The following is a 19,073-nucleotide window of genomic DNA, read 5'->3' on the forward strand; positions in this document are numbered from 1 at the left end:
AGTTCCATCCATGGTTTGTGGGTAAAGATGGGGGAGAAATTAGAGATTCTGTTCGCCTTTAAAGGCAGACTTACAAAATCCACACTTTCCAAATCGATATGTGAACCAAATCACAGTCAACTTTCGAAATTCACACTTTTCCAAATTTTGAAATGCCATTCTCCAACCAAGTAAGGTGTACAAAAATGCACATACCTTAGGTTACAGTGTTCAGGAGGAAATGCAGGCATTATTGAAAAGAACAGGGGGGAAATAGGGGAAGTTGCTCTGCAGAACTGTGCATGCTAGGCTAAAATTCGAAATGAGCAGGTGTACTGTATATTAGAAGGAATTCGGACTAAAATGCTGGTGAATTTTCGTAAGGACTTTTAAATTTCTTTTTAAAAAATCACAAGCTGATGTGGAAATGTGAAGACCAGAAAAATGAGAAATTGGTAGAAATGGAAATTGGTTTCACCCAATGCTGCTTGTGAGCTAACATCTCCTGCGTTCCATCACATTCACAGATCCCCAGCCTGAGTCACAGCGTTGTATCCCAAACAAGCTTCCGGGCCGAATATAAGTCGTCGGGTGGCCCCTCTGTCTTCCAGAAACCCGCCAAGTTCCAAGTCGACATCAGCTACTCCGAGGGTGGGGAGGCGCACAAGGACAGCGGGATCTACTCGGTCACCTTCACCCTCATCTCAGGTGAGTGCGCTAGGATCCTCCTTTGAGTGGCCTTGGGGATTCGCTGTGTTTACTGGACACCTTTAATGAGAGAGAAATCACTATTGGCATTATTAAGGATTGAAAACTTCTTACTTGCTTTTTGTGTGAAAGAGAAAATGAACTTGTAATATCTAGATATGAAGACTGGGGGAAAGTTGATTATAGAAAATAGAATAGTTGCAAGTTTTTGAGTGAATGCTATATTTAACTGCAGGATAGAGAACCAGAAGTATTTTTTTTATCTTCATTTTCTCTCTCTTTTCTCTCTACTCTCTGTCTCTCTTCCCTATCACTTTCTTTTCCTTTTCCTTCTTCTTTTTGCTTCCGTTGCTTTTTTAGATTAGATTTCAAAAGCATTTCTTTTATTCTGGTGTATTATAAAAAGATACTTTGTACTGGGTATGAGCTTCTGTATATCTTTGGACAAGTATTAATAAAAATAGATATTTGTGGGGCAACGGAGAGTTGATTGCATACCTCCTCTGTCCCTCTCTGATACAAAAAACTAATCACCTTTCAGTCTCTTGGAGATGTGTACACTTTTTCTATTTACTTAGGAGTAAGTTTAATAGTGGCCACTAGCTTCATTGAAAGAAAAATGGTGTTTCCAGCTGTTTTAGTAGAAGAGATAGGCCATACCCCTCACAAGCTTACATTTCCCGGGATTCCCTGGGACCCCCAGGAAAGGACTGTTTTAAGAAGAGCAGCTTCCATCCATCATCATTGCAAACACATGGTTGGAAATGTATGAGGAAAGTCTCCTGAATGGCTATCATATTGGGCCCTGTAACTTGCCTTTCCACATGATATCTCCCTTCTTTGAGGCTGCCAACTCTGCCTTCAAGATTCTGCTAAAGCTGATTCCCAGTTGCTTATTTGCAGTTTCTGGGGGTTGACAATACATGGTGCTGCTGAATTCCAGGGATGTCCCACAAAGCTAGTGGGATTTCGTTTTGTTTAGTTTTAAATGTTTGGTAGTGGGTGCATGGGAGATTCTCACATGGGGCATATGTATCTTACTATTTTACATCAGCTTTCACCAGTTGTGTGGTTTCTCCCAAAGAGTCCTGCAGAATTCATAGTTTCACGAGAGGGCTAAGGGCCCTGTATAGAGATCACTAGTGCCTTGCATGAACAGCTACCTTTTACACTAGCTTAGAGTCTGTAATGCAGATACGCCCAGGGTGGGAAAGGGGATCCCAGTTCCCTTGGAGGGAAGATCAGAGTTCATTTACAGGAACTTCAAACACCAACCTCTGCAGAGGCAACATAGCACCTACCCCAGAGTTTTAAAAGGCACCAGCGTCTGACTTGGGAATCCAAATTCATTCAATTCACAGTTGTTACTGGCATAGTGCAGTGCTGAAGTGAGTAGACTATGAGTGTGTGTGTTTAATTTATTTATAGACGGGTGTGTGATGGTGTGTGAGAGAATTTTTTTAAAAAACAGCATGTAGCACTTCAGACAAGTTTGTTCTGGATCCCAGAAATAAGCAGTTTGTTCGAAAACCATATATTGAGTACGGTGTCTAACAAAACAGAGACATTAAAGCCTTAATATCTCTAATATTAATACAGTCTTAAACCCACCCATACAGAGTTCAGCATGAGCTTGGTTTTAGGATCTGCACTGCTTATGAGTGCATCTTCCCAGCATGCAGCCCTAGCAGTGTCCTGCTCCTGGAATCTTGTCTTTCGGAGGATCTCCAGGAGACCCTGTTCCTTCCTGACCCTGAGTGCCCATGTTTCATTCTTAGGTCCTAGCCGCCGGTTTAAGCGAGTTGTGGAAACAATCCAGGCGCAACTGCTCAGCACACACGACCAGCCTTCTGTGCAAGCCCTCGCTGGTAGGTGTTCAAATGGGTTTGCTCAGTCTTAAATGGATGCAGTCTAGCAATGAGCAGCGTGCTAGCCACTGCTCCTGCCCATGCTGGTTTTTGCCAAGAGGCATTTTCTGTACCTGTGCAAATATTACCTGTCCTGGTGGTGCAGCTGCTGCATGGCATCCCATCTTGTGCTCTTTATCTCTAGACCAGGCATCCCCAAACTGCGGCCCTCCAGATGTTTTGGCCTACAACTCCCATGATCCCTAGCTAACAGTACCAGTGGTTGGGGAAGATGGGAATTGTAGTCCAAAACATCTGGAGGGCCGAAGTTTGGGGGTGCCTGCTCTAGACCGTTTGCTGCAGCACATTAACAAGGCTACTTCTTTGGAATGGGGTATCTTGAAATTTAGGGCCCCTGGTTGCATCTGCAAAACTTTTGGTGCGGTCACACTGCTTCATTTCCAGTCAGTGCACCTCTGGTAACTTCCTGCTGGAAGCCCATAACACTTTATACCACAAACGTTCTGGTTTATTTTTGTGCCCCCCCAGACAGCAATGACATGGTAGCATTAGGGAAGGCCATAGCTCAGCCATAGTGCATCTCCCTTGTCGACTGAAATCTTGGAGATCTGAGCAGTGGTGTGACTTGATTTAAAGCTGCTTCCTATATTCTTCAGCTTTGTAGAACAAATTAGAGCAGACGAAAGCCGCCTCTGATGCACTATTATTATGTGAAGAACCTGTTGTAGAACACACCCATATTTAAGCACCAATCTGGAGGGGCCCATAGTTACTATGAGACAGAAAGCAGAAGAAAAGGTGCTGTCAGGTCTTGATTGTTCAGAGCAGTACCAAAGGGGTGTGGGTGTGAATGCTTGTGAAACTCCCCTGATTTTGCTTCTCTCCGCTTCCAGATGAGAAGAACGGGCAGCAGTCCCGTTTGCCAGGCACTCCAACCCGCAGCTGCCAACCGTCTCGGCGCTCCGAATCCGACGTCTCGTCCGAACACCATCGACGCGGCTCCAAGGACAAGAAGCTCGTCTCGTCCAACGGGACTCAAGTCCAGCAACCACCACCCCCGTCTCCACAGCAGCCGTGACGTCTGGGGCAGGGGGGCAGCCTGAGGGCGGCTAGGGGGAAGAGCAGCCGAAGGAAGCCCACTCCGCGCCCCTGGAAATAGCTGGCAGCCGCTCCAGATGGACAGGAGGAGCCAACAAACCTGGACGGATGGGTAAAAGGCCCCGCACCAGAGACGCAGGCAGGGGCGGGGCAGGGCAGAGCGGGGTGGGGGTTTGGTCCAAGTTTTAACAACCCCGTCTCACCCCACCCCCTGGGGTGGAAAGTCACCATCTTGGGAGCGGCCCATACTGTGAACTTGTATATAGTTAACAACAACAACAACAACAGAAAACAAATCTACAAAAGAACCGAAGGGGAAGAAAAGAACAAATTATGGAGACAAAGAGAAAGGATGGTGGACTGGAAAAAAAGAAAAGAAAACAAACAGAGGGGGGGAAGGAAGAGGAGGAGAAAACCGGGCAGGAGCCGGTAGGGTTTGGGGTGGGGGTTTAATCCTATCCTTTTGGTTGGGGGTGGGAGTGGGAGGGAAAGTGGGTGTCTTTATTTACTTGAGCCCTTTTCACAGACTCCCTCCTGATTTCTGTTTTGGTTCTTTCCACAAGACATTCTCTTTCTCCTGCTTTTCCTTCTGTGGCCTCAAAAGTAGTACCTACCCCCCCCCCCCTTATTCACAGGTTCATGGCGACAGTGGCTAAAATCAGGAGACAGAACTAGGAGCAGAATTTGGGTTGTTGGTTTGTTTGTTTTTTAACAATCAAGCGGAATATAAATTTTATGAAATGGATAAATAAAATTGGTTGTTGCAGGAGAGAAAGTCAAAAATGTTTCCCTTCTGTTCCAACTTCTCTTTTAGTTTTCCTGCCCTCAGAAACTTAATTAGGCTAAAGAAAGGAAAGCATTATCGCCAGTTGGCGTAAAGCTTAAATATTCATTGGAACAATGTTCAAAAGCCAAAGTTTGAAAAACCCCTCCCCCCCCAAAAAAACCTGAATTTCAGAAGTGGAACCAAAATGAAAACTCACGTAAATATATGTGATTTTGGGGTGGGTGGGTGTGGTTGTAATATTAAAGCAGTTTACTGAGAACTTTGCAAATTTACACAAGCGAGCAATTTGAAAAATGCATTTAAAGCCAAAAATAACTTAAAAAGCTCTGACAATGTCAGCAATCCATTTTTAACAGATTGCTACTTAAAAAAAAGAAAGTGTGTGTTTGCTCACCCAGGAATAGTCAACAACATTCCCAAATTACCATTCTTTGGGTTTTTTAAAATGCAGCCAGTGCTTTGTTTCTAGAAAAATAGGTGCCAGTATTCACCATGGGTTGTTATAGTAAGTGCCACACTTTTTAACCATAAGAGGCACTGGTACTGCATACCCCTGGGTACCCCCTGAAGAAGAAAAAGCACGGTTTACAGCGCAATGTGACTGCTTGCATTTTCCATTCCCCTCCCTAACTTTTTATTCCGACGAAATGACAAAAGTATCAGACTTATGCAGCCACTCATTACAGTCACTGCTGGAAGGATCTTCATGATTCCTTCATAGACAGCGCAGTATGAGAGCAGGATTCAGCAACAGCTGCAGAGGAGAAAATGGGATAGGCAACTGCACTGACTTTGTTAGCTTAAAAAACAAACACTACCAGAAAGCCTTCAGTTTCCAACGCTAGGAATATTGTGGCTCCAAATAGAAAAAGGTGTCTAGAATAGATGTCTCTCGCTCCTTTCAAATACATGTTCTTAATTTTATGCAGGAAATTTTATCAAAGCCATTTGGGCTACTCCTGTGTTTCTTAAAAGGAAAAAAAAGAGGGGGCACAGATGAGTAACGAATACCCTCTACTATCTCTTCCTGCTTCCCTTACCACCCCTACATTAGCCCCCCCTCCCTTTTCAGTATTTTCAAAAGCTAATCCATTGGCCTGCAAAATTTCGAAGGATATAATTGAGGCCTAGCTTCTGTCTCGTGTAATTTTAGCAACCCCGCCAGAACTCCAGGTGGGTACATGACTCCCCTTCAGTGTCCCCGCTCCTTTTCCCTAAAGCTGGGCACCCATATGCACAAGGCACTATGAGGAGGGGAACGGACGGAGGGGGAGGGGCTTTCAGAACATGATGCGGCGGTCTTGACAGAAGGCAGAGGGACCCCAGAGTCACCTGGCCGAGGACCTTAATGGAGGCATACAGGCGTCAACTGGAGTGGCATCAAGAGACACAAATTGTGAGGCAGGATTCGTTTCTGGACCATGAATGGCATTCACAAGAGTGCAGAGGGTGGGAGCTGCAGAATTGGGAGCCAACGGCAGGATCAATGGGCATCCATCGATATGGGGGAGGGAGTCCAGGTTGGGTGGCAGTGCAATAGGGTGGTGATGGTGGATTTTGAAAAAAGCAGTCCTGCTCCTACCATTCCTCCTCCACCCCCCCCATCCTGCTCTGGGTGGCTCTCTCCTCTCAGCTGGGGAGGGGGGAATGTTGGTGATGGCGCATGCGGGCGTGCAAATGGGCAGGAGACAACTATGTAACCTCCCCCTGCCACCCTCCTCCCTGTGTCTGCCCATCCTCTCCTTTTGTGAATCCAACCTCATCTCTTGCACACACAACAACCCCACAGCCCATCTTCTCCCCACCCTTCTCTCTGACTGTTCAACACCCCACCCCACCCAAGCCTTTCATCTCCGGGGTCTAATTATTGCTCAGAAGAAGAAAAATACAAACAGTCACTCAAATGTTTCCCTTGCTGCTGAGACTTACCACGTGTTATTTCTGCCCAAGCTTCTGGGGGATTACGGCCCTTTTGCCTTCTAACTGGAAGGTGATGAGGTGGGGTTGTGAGAGGGAAGAGAAAGGGATCCATTGTTGTTTTTTGGGGGGTGATGGCTCTGGTTACGTCAAGGGTGCATCTTCACAGGGCTTTCTTGGAATAGATCCAGCATGTGCAATGATACTGGATGGTGCAAGGGTAAGGTGGCCTTTACACACACATATTCTCCAAAAGGGAGATTAAGAGTTGACGAAACACCAAACATTTACATCACACGGCTTCCCTTTGAAGAATCCTGGAGGCTATAGTTTGCCCCCCCCTCAGCTGCTGTTCCCAGCACCCATAACTACAGTTCCCAGGATTCTTTGGGGGAAGTCATGTGCTTTAAACGAATGATGCGTAAACAGCCAAAGCCTTCCCTGAGGCCATCAGCAGGTGGGGACCTATTCAAATCAGGTGAGTTTCCATATTGGCATGGAGATGCTGGTTGTGTAAAGAGCGACTGTGGCTCCTGGAAATTATGCCTGCAGCGTGTTTTGTGAGTGGGCTTAGGACTCTGTGGGTATGCGAGTCTGGGATGAGAGCTCTGCATAAATGAGAGCATGCCGGTTGTGTGAATAAATGCAGACAGAAGCGTGGCCGGTGGGGAATACGAGGATAGGTGCTGTCCATATGGCAGAGAAGGGATGTTTAGTGCACAGTATGCCAAAAAGTGGCTGGACGGTGGTCAGTGTGTATGAACCTGGGTGCAAGGAGGGGCGGGGGAGAGAGGGGAGCGCCTGGTTCATGTGTTACTGCAAAGTTGCAGGTGGTGCTTCCATGTGGCTCTGGTAACATGCAAGTAAAGGAGCCCTCTTGCTTCTCAGGGAAGGGCAATGCTAGCACAGGAAGCAACATGGAAAGAAAACGCCAGAAAGAGTTCCCAGAGCAAACGGGCTTTGTGTATCCCATGTGTGGGTATAGCAGGGGTGGGATTGTTGAATGACTTCTCTCTGTCCATTGGGCCATGCTGACTGAAGCCAATAGGACGGGCCAGCAGACTGGGTGCTGCCCATGCAGGTGGACCATGTTGCGTGAGAGAAAATGGGGATGTAGGGGCAAATGTACGAGAAAAATGGCAATTTTGCACTTTTCCAACTCCCCTGGGAATTTAAGCTGCTTCCCAATGAAACATGTCTTCTCTTCCTCTGTGGCACATCTTGAGTACAAGTATTTGCTTTGTGTCTTTAGATCAAATCTAGAATTCTTACCCTTTCAGCCCCAAGTCCCCTAAGCCTTCTGAGGAATCTTCTCAGAGAACTTGCCAGTGGTCTTCAGCTCATTTAAACACCGCACGTAAATTGACTGGAATTGTATCAAGCCTGCCACGCCAGCCCTGATTTTAGGGCAACGAAATAAGTGCTTCTACGACTAGCTACCCAGTACTTCCACTTTATTAACTGTCCTTTCTCAGGAAAGGAAAGCAATTAGACTGGAGGTTCAGTTCGTAGCTATAATTTAGGAATAACGTTTAATCTCAAGGCAGGAGTCTCGGGCGCTCCTATACCAGAATAAAGCCTCGCAAGGGATAAAGAAGAAGGGTTGGGTTTTTTTGCTTTTAAAAAGAGTTTCTCACATTAAGGTTAGAGGAACCTACTTTTCCAGTCGTGGAAGAATGGATTGAGCAAACCCCCATTGGGAACATAAAAAAGGAAGGCAAGACTTCATTATTCATCTGTATAATAGGATAATACAACACCTTTCCTAACAGGAGAGCAAAGGTGCCTACCTTTCCATAAGAGGAAGGACACACATAGTTGTTGATTCTGCCAGAGCATGATGAAAAAGAACCTGGATCCATGGACATGAGCAGGCACCCCCAAACTTCAGCCCTCCAGATGTTTTGGACTACAATTCCCATCTTCCCCAACCACTGGTCCTGTTAGCTAGGGATCATGGGAGTTGTAGGCCAAAACATCTGGAGGGCCGCAGTTTGGGGATGCCTGGACATGAGTGACTGGAGAGGTATGTGAGAGCTTTAAGGAGCTGGACCTATTCTTTCTGGCACAATATCATCTTATCCACCCACCCAGCAGCTTCAGAAACGAACAATTCATCTGTGTGTAGAGGCTGTGGTTGAAAGACACAACCGCCATGTCGGGATACTGTTTAAACTGGTGTAAGAATCTGCCTAAGCAACTCGCGCAGTTTGACCAGGCTGTTGACTGTGGCAGCAAGATTCGTTGCACCAAAGCAGGCTGTGGAGGAGGTGGTTGGGGTGTGTTTTTTTTTTGGTCTCGCTGTCTTCCCCTCCCATATATTACTGTGGAGGGAAGCATAGGAGAGAACGGCTCCTCACAGCCATCTGTGCTGCAAAGAGTTACTAGGCCCATCCACGCAACAGAGGAAGCAAGGCCCAGACATATCAGCCAATGGCGGGTGCTGATGTGTGCGTCACACAAAGATGGGCCTAGGACTCTTCTACCTCACTATGGTTTTCATACACAGCGGTGTGGAGATGGGTAAGATGAAGAACTGGCGGTGGCAGGGATTTTGCAGCCACCAGCGGGAGGACGCTAACAGAAAATAAAACAAGACACTTTTAAAATGCTGGTTTGCAGAGGAGATTTTGGTGGGTCCTTTTGCGAGGGGAGGCGAAGAGCTGCCCCTACTCAGTCAGCAGAAGGCGGTGGCTAAATGTTATGAAGAGCACCGAGGAGGAGATTTGGCTGAGATGAGGAGTGACGAGTCAGGGAGACTCTCCAAAAATGGCCAAAAACCCCAGACTGTAGGGAGTCCCACACGGCCCCTCCCCCAGCAGAAAAGCTGGGAACTACTTCACTCGCTATCATCAGAGGACATGGCGGGGCATGATCCGGCCCACTGGAAAAGGATTCCAACTCTGTGTGGAAAGCTTCACAGAGACCCATTCTCTCTCTCTCTCTCCCCCCCCCCCCATTTCCATAGGAGGTATCAGAGAGGGAGAGTCTGCGTTGACGCCTGCGTGTCTTGAGCCGCTTGGTCTGCCCGCTGGTGATAGACGTGGACTGAGCAGGTCCCCATGTTCCAGAAATCCACTGCAAAGAGCCCAAAGAGAAGGAAGAGGACCATGGCCAGGGCCCATTCGCAGTAGGCGGCCTCAGAATTCAGCTTCAGGAAAAAGAGCACAATCGCTGGGATTAAAGGAGTCAAGGAGAAAGGAGGCAGAGCCGGCGCATCTGTTGTTCCCAAAAGTGATACAGGTTGCACACACACCATGCATGCATTTAAAGCACGTAGCTTCCTCCCCAGAATCCTGGGAACAGTAGTTTACCCTTCACAGAGCCACAATTCCCAACACCCTTAAACTACAGCTCCCAGGTCTTCTTATTATTAAGGGGTGGAATGTGCTTTAAATGCACGGTGTATTATGCAGCCTTAGGCAAGACTGAGGAAAGGCCAGACCTAGTTCCACTTAGTTTTGGATGTGGGGCAGGACTCTTTCACAGGATGCATTTGGTAGGCCGCAGCCTCCTTAACAGCCACTGTCGCCAGCTTGGCTGGGAAACAACTGGCAAGCAAGCACTGACAACAGTGGGAGATGTTGCTGCTTCTCATTTGCCCTTGGGCCAGTGGGTGGGTGAGCAAACAGGCAACAACAGAGCTAGGAAACTGCTGCCAGTGGTATCTGCTCCGTCGCCTCATGCCAGGGTAAGGGCATTTGCCTGACCATGCCAACTCCTGGCACCGGTAGGGTTGCCAGACTCAATAGAGGACAGGACTTCTGTGCCTTTAATTGAACCTTAAAGAGAAACCAGCAGACCCTTTGCTTGAATTAAACAAAGGGTCTGCTGGTTTCTCTTTAAGGTTTCCAGACTCAAACGAGAGCAGGGCAATTAAAGGCACAGAAGTCCTGTCCTCTATTGAGTCTGGCAACCCTAGGCACCGGCCTCAGAAAAGTCCCAGGTTCTGGGCTGCCCGGGCTCCTAATGAATATTAAGATTATTTTAAAAAATTCTTCAGGACCACTTGAAGCCAGTCCCTAAGGGTGCGAGTGAGTGTGTTTCCAGTTCTGTATCAAAGAGAACCCAAATGAGGCTAAACTACAACTTGGTGCAACAGATAATAGAGGCGAAACTGTGCCCTTCAACTCCCAAACACACTATCCATCAACTAACCCCAAGCTGATTCATGTTGTTATAATGCAGATAATACCTGTCTCTTCCCTTAGAACACAGGAAGTTGCCTAATTCTGAGTCAGACCGGTGGTCCATCCAGGTCAGTATTGTCTACACAGTCTGGCAGCAGCTCTCCAGGATTTTAGACAGGGAATCTCTCCCAGCCCTACCTGGAGATGCTGAGAGACTGGAACCTGGGACATTCTGCATGCAAAGCAGATGCTCTGCTGCTGATCTATGGATCTTTATATATATATAAAAAACCCTGCAACTTCCCCTCCTGCATATTTAAAGACGGCGCTCTAGTTCAGGATACTGGCAATGAGAAAGGCAGAACCACAAAAGCTGAGGGAGAATCTGAGGGGCCCGATCCACCATCCTCCGTGCCTCGGCTTCACTCGGTCGGTCAGGAATGTTTGGACCCAGAAATAAAGGATGCCCACCACAAAAGCCAAGAAGGCCCCAACTAAATGGGTTTCTATTTGGTTTTTTTCCTGTAGGGGAAAGAGAACAGAGTAGATCAACAGAGCAGATCCCACCCCACCAAGGCCATTTCATGTTCTACTTCATTGAAATCCCTTTCAATGAAATTCACAAGCCCCAATTTTAAGACAAACCGCGTCCCCATTGCTATTTTTAAGTGTGTAAAGATGTGCGGGAAACTTCCTAGACAACACCGCCCCCCAAAAAAATACCCCACAAGCTTCCCCATCCCTAGCATAGGTAAGATGGGTGGGCCTCTTCTGACTACCCCTGTCACTTGAGGACCATCCCTACTGAGACCTCCTCCTCTTTTTAGGAAAGGCTTGTCAACCCCCCTCCCCATCTTACCTGGAAATTGCCCACAATAGACGACCCAAGGGCACAGAGTAGACCGAAAATGAGCCCGACTAGATTTAAACGGGAGTGACAGCCGTAATCCCGCACCTGTTGGTATTTCAGAAAGCAGATCACCACGCCTGGAAGAGATGTCAGTTATTGAGCCTGATAAGATCCACCCTTTCATTTGCTGTCCCAGAGCCACCCCACGGTCCATACATGTCATTGAGAGGCAGACTCTAAAGCAGAAGACAGCCTTTCCCTCCATAAATCTGCCTAATATTCTTTTAAAGCCATCCAAACTGGTGTTATTACATACTGCGGTAGCAAATTTCATACTTCAACTATGCGCTGGGCGAGAACTTATTTTCTTTCATCTGCCCTGAATCCTCAAAAACCCTTTGGGGTCTCGTATTATAAGAGAGGGGAGAAAGCCTCTCTCAAGCCACTTTTCCCAATGATAATAATTCTGTACACCTGTATCATATCCCCCACGCTGGCCTTTCTTCCTAGACTAAAAAGTCTCAACCTTTCCTCATGATTCAGTTTCTCCAATCCCACCGTTATTTCGATGGTACCTTACACAGGACTACAATATCTTGTTTTAGGTGCATCTCCCGAAGTGTCGTTGCAGCACAGATTTGTTTAAAGCAGGGGTTTCCAACAAAATTTTCTCGAGGACCCCTCATCGAGCCGCTATTGTGACAAGGACCCCCATTAATTCCTAATCCTAAATCTAATTCCTAATCTAATTTTTCCAGTAAGCTTAACAATGATCTTGGAAGGGTTAGGTTCAAGGGACGCCGACAATTTAGGTTCAATGGACACTGACAAGATCGGTTCGAGAGTCACTGACTTACTTGCTTGAACATCAAATGCATTATCTTCCTCTTCATCTGTAGGCCTTTGTCGTTTTAACGAACCACTTTTTAACCAACGGTCCATTTTTAACTACACGAACTGTAGCTTCCGCGAAAAACACCGCTTTGTTTACAAACACTACTGTTTTGCAAAGAGGCAGCACGCGCCAGGGAGGAGGGAGGGGAATGGAGAAGACAGGGTACCTGCGCAGTAGCGCACAAATGAAGCCGACGCACGCAAAGCATCTTGGGGAGGTGAGCGTTAGTAGAATGCGTGCACTGCCTCTTTGCAAAACAGTAGTGTTTGTAAAGCGCCACCTAACGGCATACAGCAGAACTACTGCCTCTATCTAATTCTAGTTTTGCGCTAGACTCTGCTCATGCAGGAAGCGGCCAAAACAAAAAATCTGTTATCATATGAAATATATTTAATATATATATTTTAATAGCATCTTGCGGACCCCTCTAGCATAGCTCGCGGACCCCTGGGGGTCCCCGGACCACCTGTTGGGAACCACTGGTTTAAAGGGCTTACAGGCCTGGTGGTTTTCTTTTCAACTCCTTCCCCAATGAATCCCTAACATGGCATTTGTTCCCCTCCACACATGCAGCTGCCGCACCAACACCATCCTAACTGGGCATCCTCCACAGACAGAAATATGGACAGCTATTGACCAGAGCTAAGAATTAAAATGGGAGAGGAATGACTCTCAGGCTCAGGGGACAAATGTGACCCTCCTCATATTATTATTATTATTATTTAATATTTATACCCTGCTCATCTGGCTGGGTTTCCCCAGCCACTCTGGGCGGCTTCCAACAAAACATTAAAATACAATAATCTATTAAACATTAAAAGCTTCCCTAAACAGGGCTGCCTTCAGATGTCTCCTAAAAGTCTGCTAGTTGTTTTTCTCTTTGACATCTGGTGGGAGGGCGTTCCACAGGGCGGGTGCCACTACCGAGAAGGCCCTCTGCCTGTTTCCCTGTAACTTGGCTTCTCACAGTGAGGGAACCGCCAGAAGGCCCTCGGCGCTGGACCTCAGTGTCCAGGCAGAATAATGGGGGTGGAGACGCTCCTTCAGGTATACTGGACCGATGCCGTTGAGAGCTTTAAAGGTCAGCACCAACACTTTGAATTGTGCTCGGAAACGTACTGGGAGCCAATGTAGGTATTTCAAGATCGGTGTTACGTGGTCTCAGCGGCCACTCCCAATCACCAGTCTAGCTGCCGCATTCTGGATTAATTGCAGACAGTTTCCAGGTCACCTTCAAAGGTAGCCCCACGTAGAGCGCATTGCAGTAGTCCAAGCAAAGGATAACTAGAGCATGCACCTTATCTCTTTATCTGGCTCAAGAGATTCTCCTCATCTCTTTATCTGGCTCTCAAGACTCTCCTCAGGCCACACTCCCTCTCCAGCCCCTCATCAGCTTGGCTTTGCATCTTCCATGAGTGTTTTTGCTTGGCTAGGAGGCACCCTTGCACTCGGACAATGCCACTTGGATGGAGCATAGAGAGAGATGTGTGTGAATCTTTGTAGAAACCAGCCTACTGTACCAGAGGTAACATTTGCATTAGTTGCTCCACCCACTTTTGCCCACGGCCCCACCCACCACTGGCAAGTAGCCCCGGAAGGTTGCCCAGAAAGGCATGTGGCCCTTGACCAGGAAAATGTTCCCTGCTCCTGAACTAAAAGGTGAGGGCTGTCCCTGATTAAATATGGACCATTGGAGGCACATGGCCGCAAAAGAAAAGAGACCAAGAGAGACAGGGCTTACCTAGAAAAGCTCCAAGATTAAGAACTTGACCAAAGACACAGCTCTGGGGTGGGGAGGAGCCGCATGTACTGGAGGAAGACAAAAGGCGGGAAATTCATAGAGACTACAGCTGAGTTTAGAAGCTACCCCCTTAGACTTCCCCCTGCCTATCAATAGAAGCAATTCAATACACAGAAACAACCCTAGTTCATTGGCCCTCCTCAGCTAGTGTGGTGGGACCCACTCCTGGATTGCAGCCTCATCCAAGGTGGGTCACAGCACAGCTGCACTGCTACCATCCATTTATAGGGTAGAGTATAAAATAAGAGAGAGAGAGATTGGTCTCCAAATGTGTGTTTGGGGGAGTCCTGGGGCTGAAAATTATGCACACCGATTGCTGGGTAGTCTAGTTAGGCCTGGATGGGGCAATATTCCCTCCTTCTCCTGGTCCAGGCCCTCTTGCCACCTGAAGTGAAGGACACAGTGGTACATCCTCCCCAGCACACACCCCAAAGCCATTTTGGATGGGTCCGATGGAAGTCGTAGACCAGAAGACCTGGAGAACATCAGGTTGGCTATGGCCCACCTGTTCCACAAGATTTGAGGCTGTCACTCAAAAGGATTCTCTTCAATACAGAGAATAACTTGACTTCCTGAACAGAAGGAAGCTAGAGAAGGGTGTTTTTTTGGGGGGGTGGGGTTTGGAAGACTCTCAGAAACCCAGTCAAGCCATACCTGATATATGGAAAAGCTTCTGTGATGTTTACAGATCCGTTTGCAACAGCCATGGCATACCTGAAAGGGGGGGGGAATCTCATTAATTGGCTGGAGTTGCCAAACTAACGCTTGTTTTTCAAAATTCCCAATAAGTTTAAATTATACTCTGTCACACACTTAGTCTCTGGTTTTTTATTTTATTTTTAAATAATACTATATCATTACAAAGACTGTTCTTCATCAAACAAGCTTGCTTGTCAATAAAAAAAGAAGAAAAGAGGGGGGGCAGGAAGCGAGGAAATGACACATGAAGGAGAAAAGGGGCAGCAGAACAACAACAAATCTCTAAAGTGCTGTACAGGGCATAGGTTATAAGGGAAAATATAAACATGTACATTGCCATTCCAAACATGTAAAAACAAAGCCCACCTTTGAAGAAATTTCCTTCCTTTATTATTACCGTGTTTCTCCGAAAATAAGCCATACCCCGAAAATAAGCCATGGTGATAGGCAGTTTAACCTTGTAGGTTAAACTGTACCATACTTAATTTAAAAAAATAAGACATCCCCTGAAAATAAGCCACCATGTGTTTTTGAGGAAAAATAAATATAAGACGGTGTCTTATTTTTGGAGAAACCCAGTATGTACAGTGGTGCCTCGCTAGACAAATGCCCTGTAAGACGAATTTTTCGCTTAACAGAGAGATTTTTCAAGCGGAGGTTGCCTCGCTAGACGAATTCGGTTTCCCATAGGAATGCATTGAAATTCAATTAATGCATTCCTATGGGCAAAAAAATAAAAATCAATGCATTCGTTATACGACTTGACCTGTGGAACGAATTAAATTCGTCTAGCGAGGCACCACTGTATTGCACTTCTCTACTATAACTGATTGTTTAGGAAAACCTGGCAAACTATCTTAATGATAAAACTTTAACAGTTGCTCATTCTTCACACACACACACACACACACAGAGCCTCCAGACTGTCTGCTTTACCCCCCCCCCCCAAAGATGGGCCTTTTTGCAATAAGGAAAGTGGGTGAGGACACTTCCTTTGACGCAACATCACCTAACCTCCAACTGAATGCTTGTTAAATAGCCAACATCCTCTCATCTCCCTGCAAACAAATCAGAGCGAACACGCAATTCATCTGAAAGTGCCCCAGAGTTCATGGGGCAGTTTCCTTACAAAGAGAGAATCCTGGAGGCTTGTGGGTGGTTGCTGTTTTAGTGTGCAAAACAGAGGGGGGGGGAAGAGACAGCTACAGAGCTACCCTCCAAGCACCTGGGAGTAGAGGGGAGCAGTAGACCGGGCAGTGCCTCGTTAGAAATTAAAGGCTGCTCCCCCTAACTAAACCTCTGCACATTTTGTCCTGTGGCACAAAGCGCATGTGCTGCCAAATCAATGGCTACTAGCCATGGTAACGCTACTGAATAGCAGTTGCTGGGAACCACGGGAGGAGAGAGGGCTCTTGTGCTCAGCTCCTGCTCAATGCCCTGCTTCCCACGGGCATCTGGTTGCCCCCTGTGAGAACAGGATGCTGGACTACATGGGCCGCTGGCCTGATCCAGCAGGATTTGTCATATGCTCTTTGCAACACCTGCACATCAGATGAAATTCAGGCAGCTAGCCGAGTTGGCAAGCATTTGTTACGATTACACGACTTTAAAAACAGCAGCAGCACAGACGTCCAGATCCTTTGCATCTGGGTGACCAAGCTGGCTGGCGAAAGGTTAGCGAGCTAGGCGTGTGTCACTGTACGGTTGCCAGCTTGCAAAAGAAGAGGAAAGAGAAAGCTCTTGTCCCTTTAAAATAGATATTTGGTGTGCGGATCTCAGCAAGCGAAGTTGCAATCAGCTGCCAATTGCTGCAGATCAAATGCTGTTAAAGGGGTCAGTTCCACGTTGGCACCTTGCACTGTTTGAACAAAGTCCCCTTTTCCACTAGGAATTTGACCTGCAGGCAGGGAAAAACTTTGCTGGATTGTAATGATCTCGTATTGCAAAAAGAACACAAAAAACCTGTCTTGCACCAGGCCCAACTATTTATCCATCATCCCCAGTATTAGATACTATGACTGATGGCAACTCTCCAGGATCTCAAAGAGCGGCCAATTCTATCATCTGTGACCTGATCCTTTCACCTGGAGCCACCAGCAATGGAACACTGAAGCTTAGCTCAGGGACAAAGCTTCTGCCTCGTATGCAGAAGTTCCCAGGTTCAATCCCCGGTGTCTCCAGGTAGGGCTGGGAGAGATCCTCCATAGGAGACATTTAAGAAGCACTGCTAGTCACAGCAGACAACCCTGCAGTGGACGGACTCTGTATAAGGCAGCTTCTTAAGTTCAGATGTTCTCCGTTGAGCCATGCTCTCCCTATATGTACCAGATTGGAGTTGACATGATCCCATTTCCCAGTATCCAGCTCTATCACTGCTGGGCTTAAAGCACACAAACACACACACTCCCGCACCCCACCTGAGAGTCAACCCACTCGGTTTTACTTATTGTTACTCACACAACCCAGAAGCCGACAATACCTCCTACAGCTAGGAGCACAGGAAGGAGAGCCCAGAGCCACATGGTGGCGTGAGACCTAAAGGCGAAAAATATAAGGAAACCATCAAGAACAGCCAGAGATTATTGAGTTCTTTGGGAACAGGGTGGGATAAAGCTGAAAGAAGCCTGGGGAGGAGACCAGATCCCTGGACTCTAGGGACCCATTGTGATTTGGTGGGCTTGAAAGAGCAGAAAGGCCGGATCCTAAAATTTCGGTGGTTTGGGAAGTCGGTTAGATCACAGAAAGCCAGGATTCCTGGGTTCTCTGGCTAAGCCCTTGATAACTGCTGTATCCAAGGGGCCTTATTGCTCCTCATTGCCTTGCTCTGCGCTACAGGAATTAAAACAAACAACACTAGAACGACTTCTGCTAATGGTATACTAATAAACTTCCCCCGCCACGCCTCTCACTCAGCCACCACCCAGCAGGGCTGAGCTCCTGCCAGTAATCAAAGCAAAAGATTTTAAAGGAAAAGTCCATGGGAAGGTGGGGAAATGCCCCACAATCTGAGCAACACCCTAGCTACATCATCACTTGGAGACTGGCACTGACCTGGCTGCAAATTATACTGCGCAGCTGCAACTGGGGGCTTCCTTGTGGGGCTTCCGAGCAGGGAGTTTGAGAATCAAGGTTTTTGGTTTCTGTTTCCCTTCTGAGTCTTCAGGAATATCGAAGGGGTTCCTTACCCAGAAATTATCTGCTAGCTGTGTCCTTTTTCCTCCGCTCAGGAGCACGTCTTTCTCCCTAGCAGGTAGCAAGGTTAGTGTGCCAGCGGTCCTTCCAATAAACCTGCCCCAACTCCATCTCTGGGATGGGGCAAAGGGCGTTGTGAGGGCGCTATCTGCCTGTGACTTTTGTCCCCAAGGCGTGCCATTCTGCCGCCACACAGATGGCGCTTGGAGAAAGAGGGACCACTCGGCGGCGTGAAGCAAAGTTCTTAACCCAAGGTACTATTTCTGGGTTAGTGGAGTCTGTAACCTGAAGAATCTGTAACCTGAAGCGTCTGTAACCTGAGGTACCACTGTATATCAGTTGCGATGCTCCATCAACTTTACCGCATTTATTGCCACCTGCAGAGGCACTCCTGCACTATAGCGCCACAAAAGGGAGAGAACGAGAACTGCAGCCATCTGCATTGGTCTTGAAAGGCTGCAGGGTTTCAATAGGAAGTTATGGGGTGCGTGCTGCTAGGAAGGGAAGCAGTACCCCCCCCCTGAAACTTCTGCAAGCGCAATTATTATTGAAAGCAGTATCGTGCATAACCGCCGTACTGAGCACAAATTATCATGGAAGCACAATATTAATAAAAAGGTAGTCAGGCAGGAAGAGGGAGGGAGATGAGATCTGGGAGTATAGGATTAGAGGAGTGAACTTGTGGGAACCAGGAGAGAAGATTCCCGGGTTATGGTGAGGTTGCCAGGAGTTGGAATCAGGTCAACACATCCACAGTGACATTCTGGAAGAGTGGTGTCTTGAAAGAAGAGAAGAGAGGAGCATCTTGTTCTGTACCTCTGGCAGTAAAAAGTCTTGGGATGGATGGACCTATTGCTTCAGCAGCATCAGTTCCATTGCCACTGATGCAGCTGTGTCTAATATTAGTCTGCCGGCTGCAAGGTAAGTTCACCTGTTGCCAATGTAGCTTACCTGAGGTCCGAGAAGTTCTTTGGCAACTTTCTAGGGACCATGACCTTACGGAACTGGAAGAGGGCTCGTGGAAGTCCTGCGCAGGCTGTCCTGGGCAAGCAGGTATCGCAAAGCATTTTATGACCTGAGGATGAAAAGAAAAAATTGCCGGTTGCCGTATTTTATAACCTGTGAAGTGAACCTCTGCTTGGCCTGAGA

The 19,073-nt window shown here is 47.3% G+C and overlaps 2 protein-coding genes across 4 annotated transcripts in view; one reads left to right on the forward strand and one right to left on the reverse strand.

The window, feature by feature from the left end:
• Positions 1–4,587, forward strand: part of BRSK1 (BR serine/threonine kinase 1) — a 50,706-nt gene extending 46,119 nt beyond the window's left edge. Inside the window, exons 17-19 of the mRNA XM_035135295.2 lie at positions 507–687; positions 2,466–2,555; positions 3,449–4,587. Of these exons, the coding sequence (XP_034991186.2) occupies positions 507–687; positions 2,466–2,555; positions 3,449–3,633 (456 nt within the window). The 3' untranslated portion in view covers positions 3,634–4,587. The remainder of the gene's footprint in view (positions 1–506; positions 688–2,465; positions 2,556–3,448) is intronic.
• Positions 4,588–6,257: 1,670 nt separating this feature from the next.
• On the reverse strand, positions 6,258–18,040 carry TMEM150B (transmembrane protein 150B). Of its 3 annotated transcripts, none has more exons than XM_035136669.2 (7): positions 17,918–18,040; positions 17,190–17,267; positions 14,688–14,747; positions 13,974–14,041; positions 11,347–11,474; positions 10,832–11,009; positions 6,258–9,531 (listed from the first exon to the last, which is right to left on the reverse strand). In XM_035136669.2, exons 2-7 carry the CDS (start codon positions 17,252–17,254, stop codon positions 9,332–9,334), a joined length of 699 nt encoding a protein of 232 aa, XP_034992560.1. In that variant the 5' UTR covers positions 17,255–17,267; positions 17,918–18,040; the 3' UTR covers positions 6,258–9,331. The 3 variants fall into 3 exon arrangements, with proteins under 3 accessions (XP_034992560.1, XP_034992561.1, XP_060137604.1); XM_035136670.2 differs by having other exon boundaries at positions 17,784–18,036; XM_060281621.1 differs by having other exon boundaries at positions 17,212–17,267; positions 17,784–18,035.
• Positions 18,041–19,073: the final 1,033 nt, after the last annotated feature.

This window comes from Zootoca vivipara, chromosome 13, assembly GCF_963506605.1.
Source record: "Zootoca vivipara chromosome 13, rZooViv1.1, whole genome shotgun sequence".
Lineage (NCBI taxonomy): Eukaryota > Metazoa > Chordata > Lepidosauria > Squamata > Lacertidae > Zootoca > Zootoca vivipara.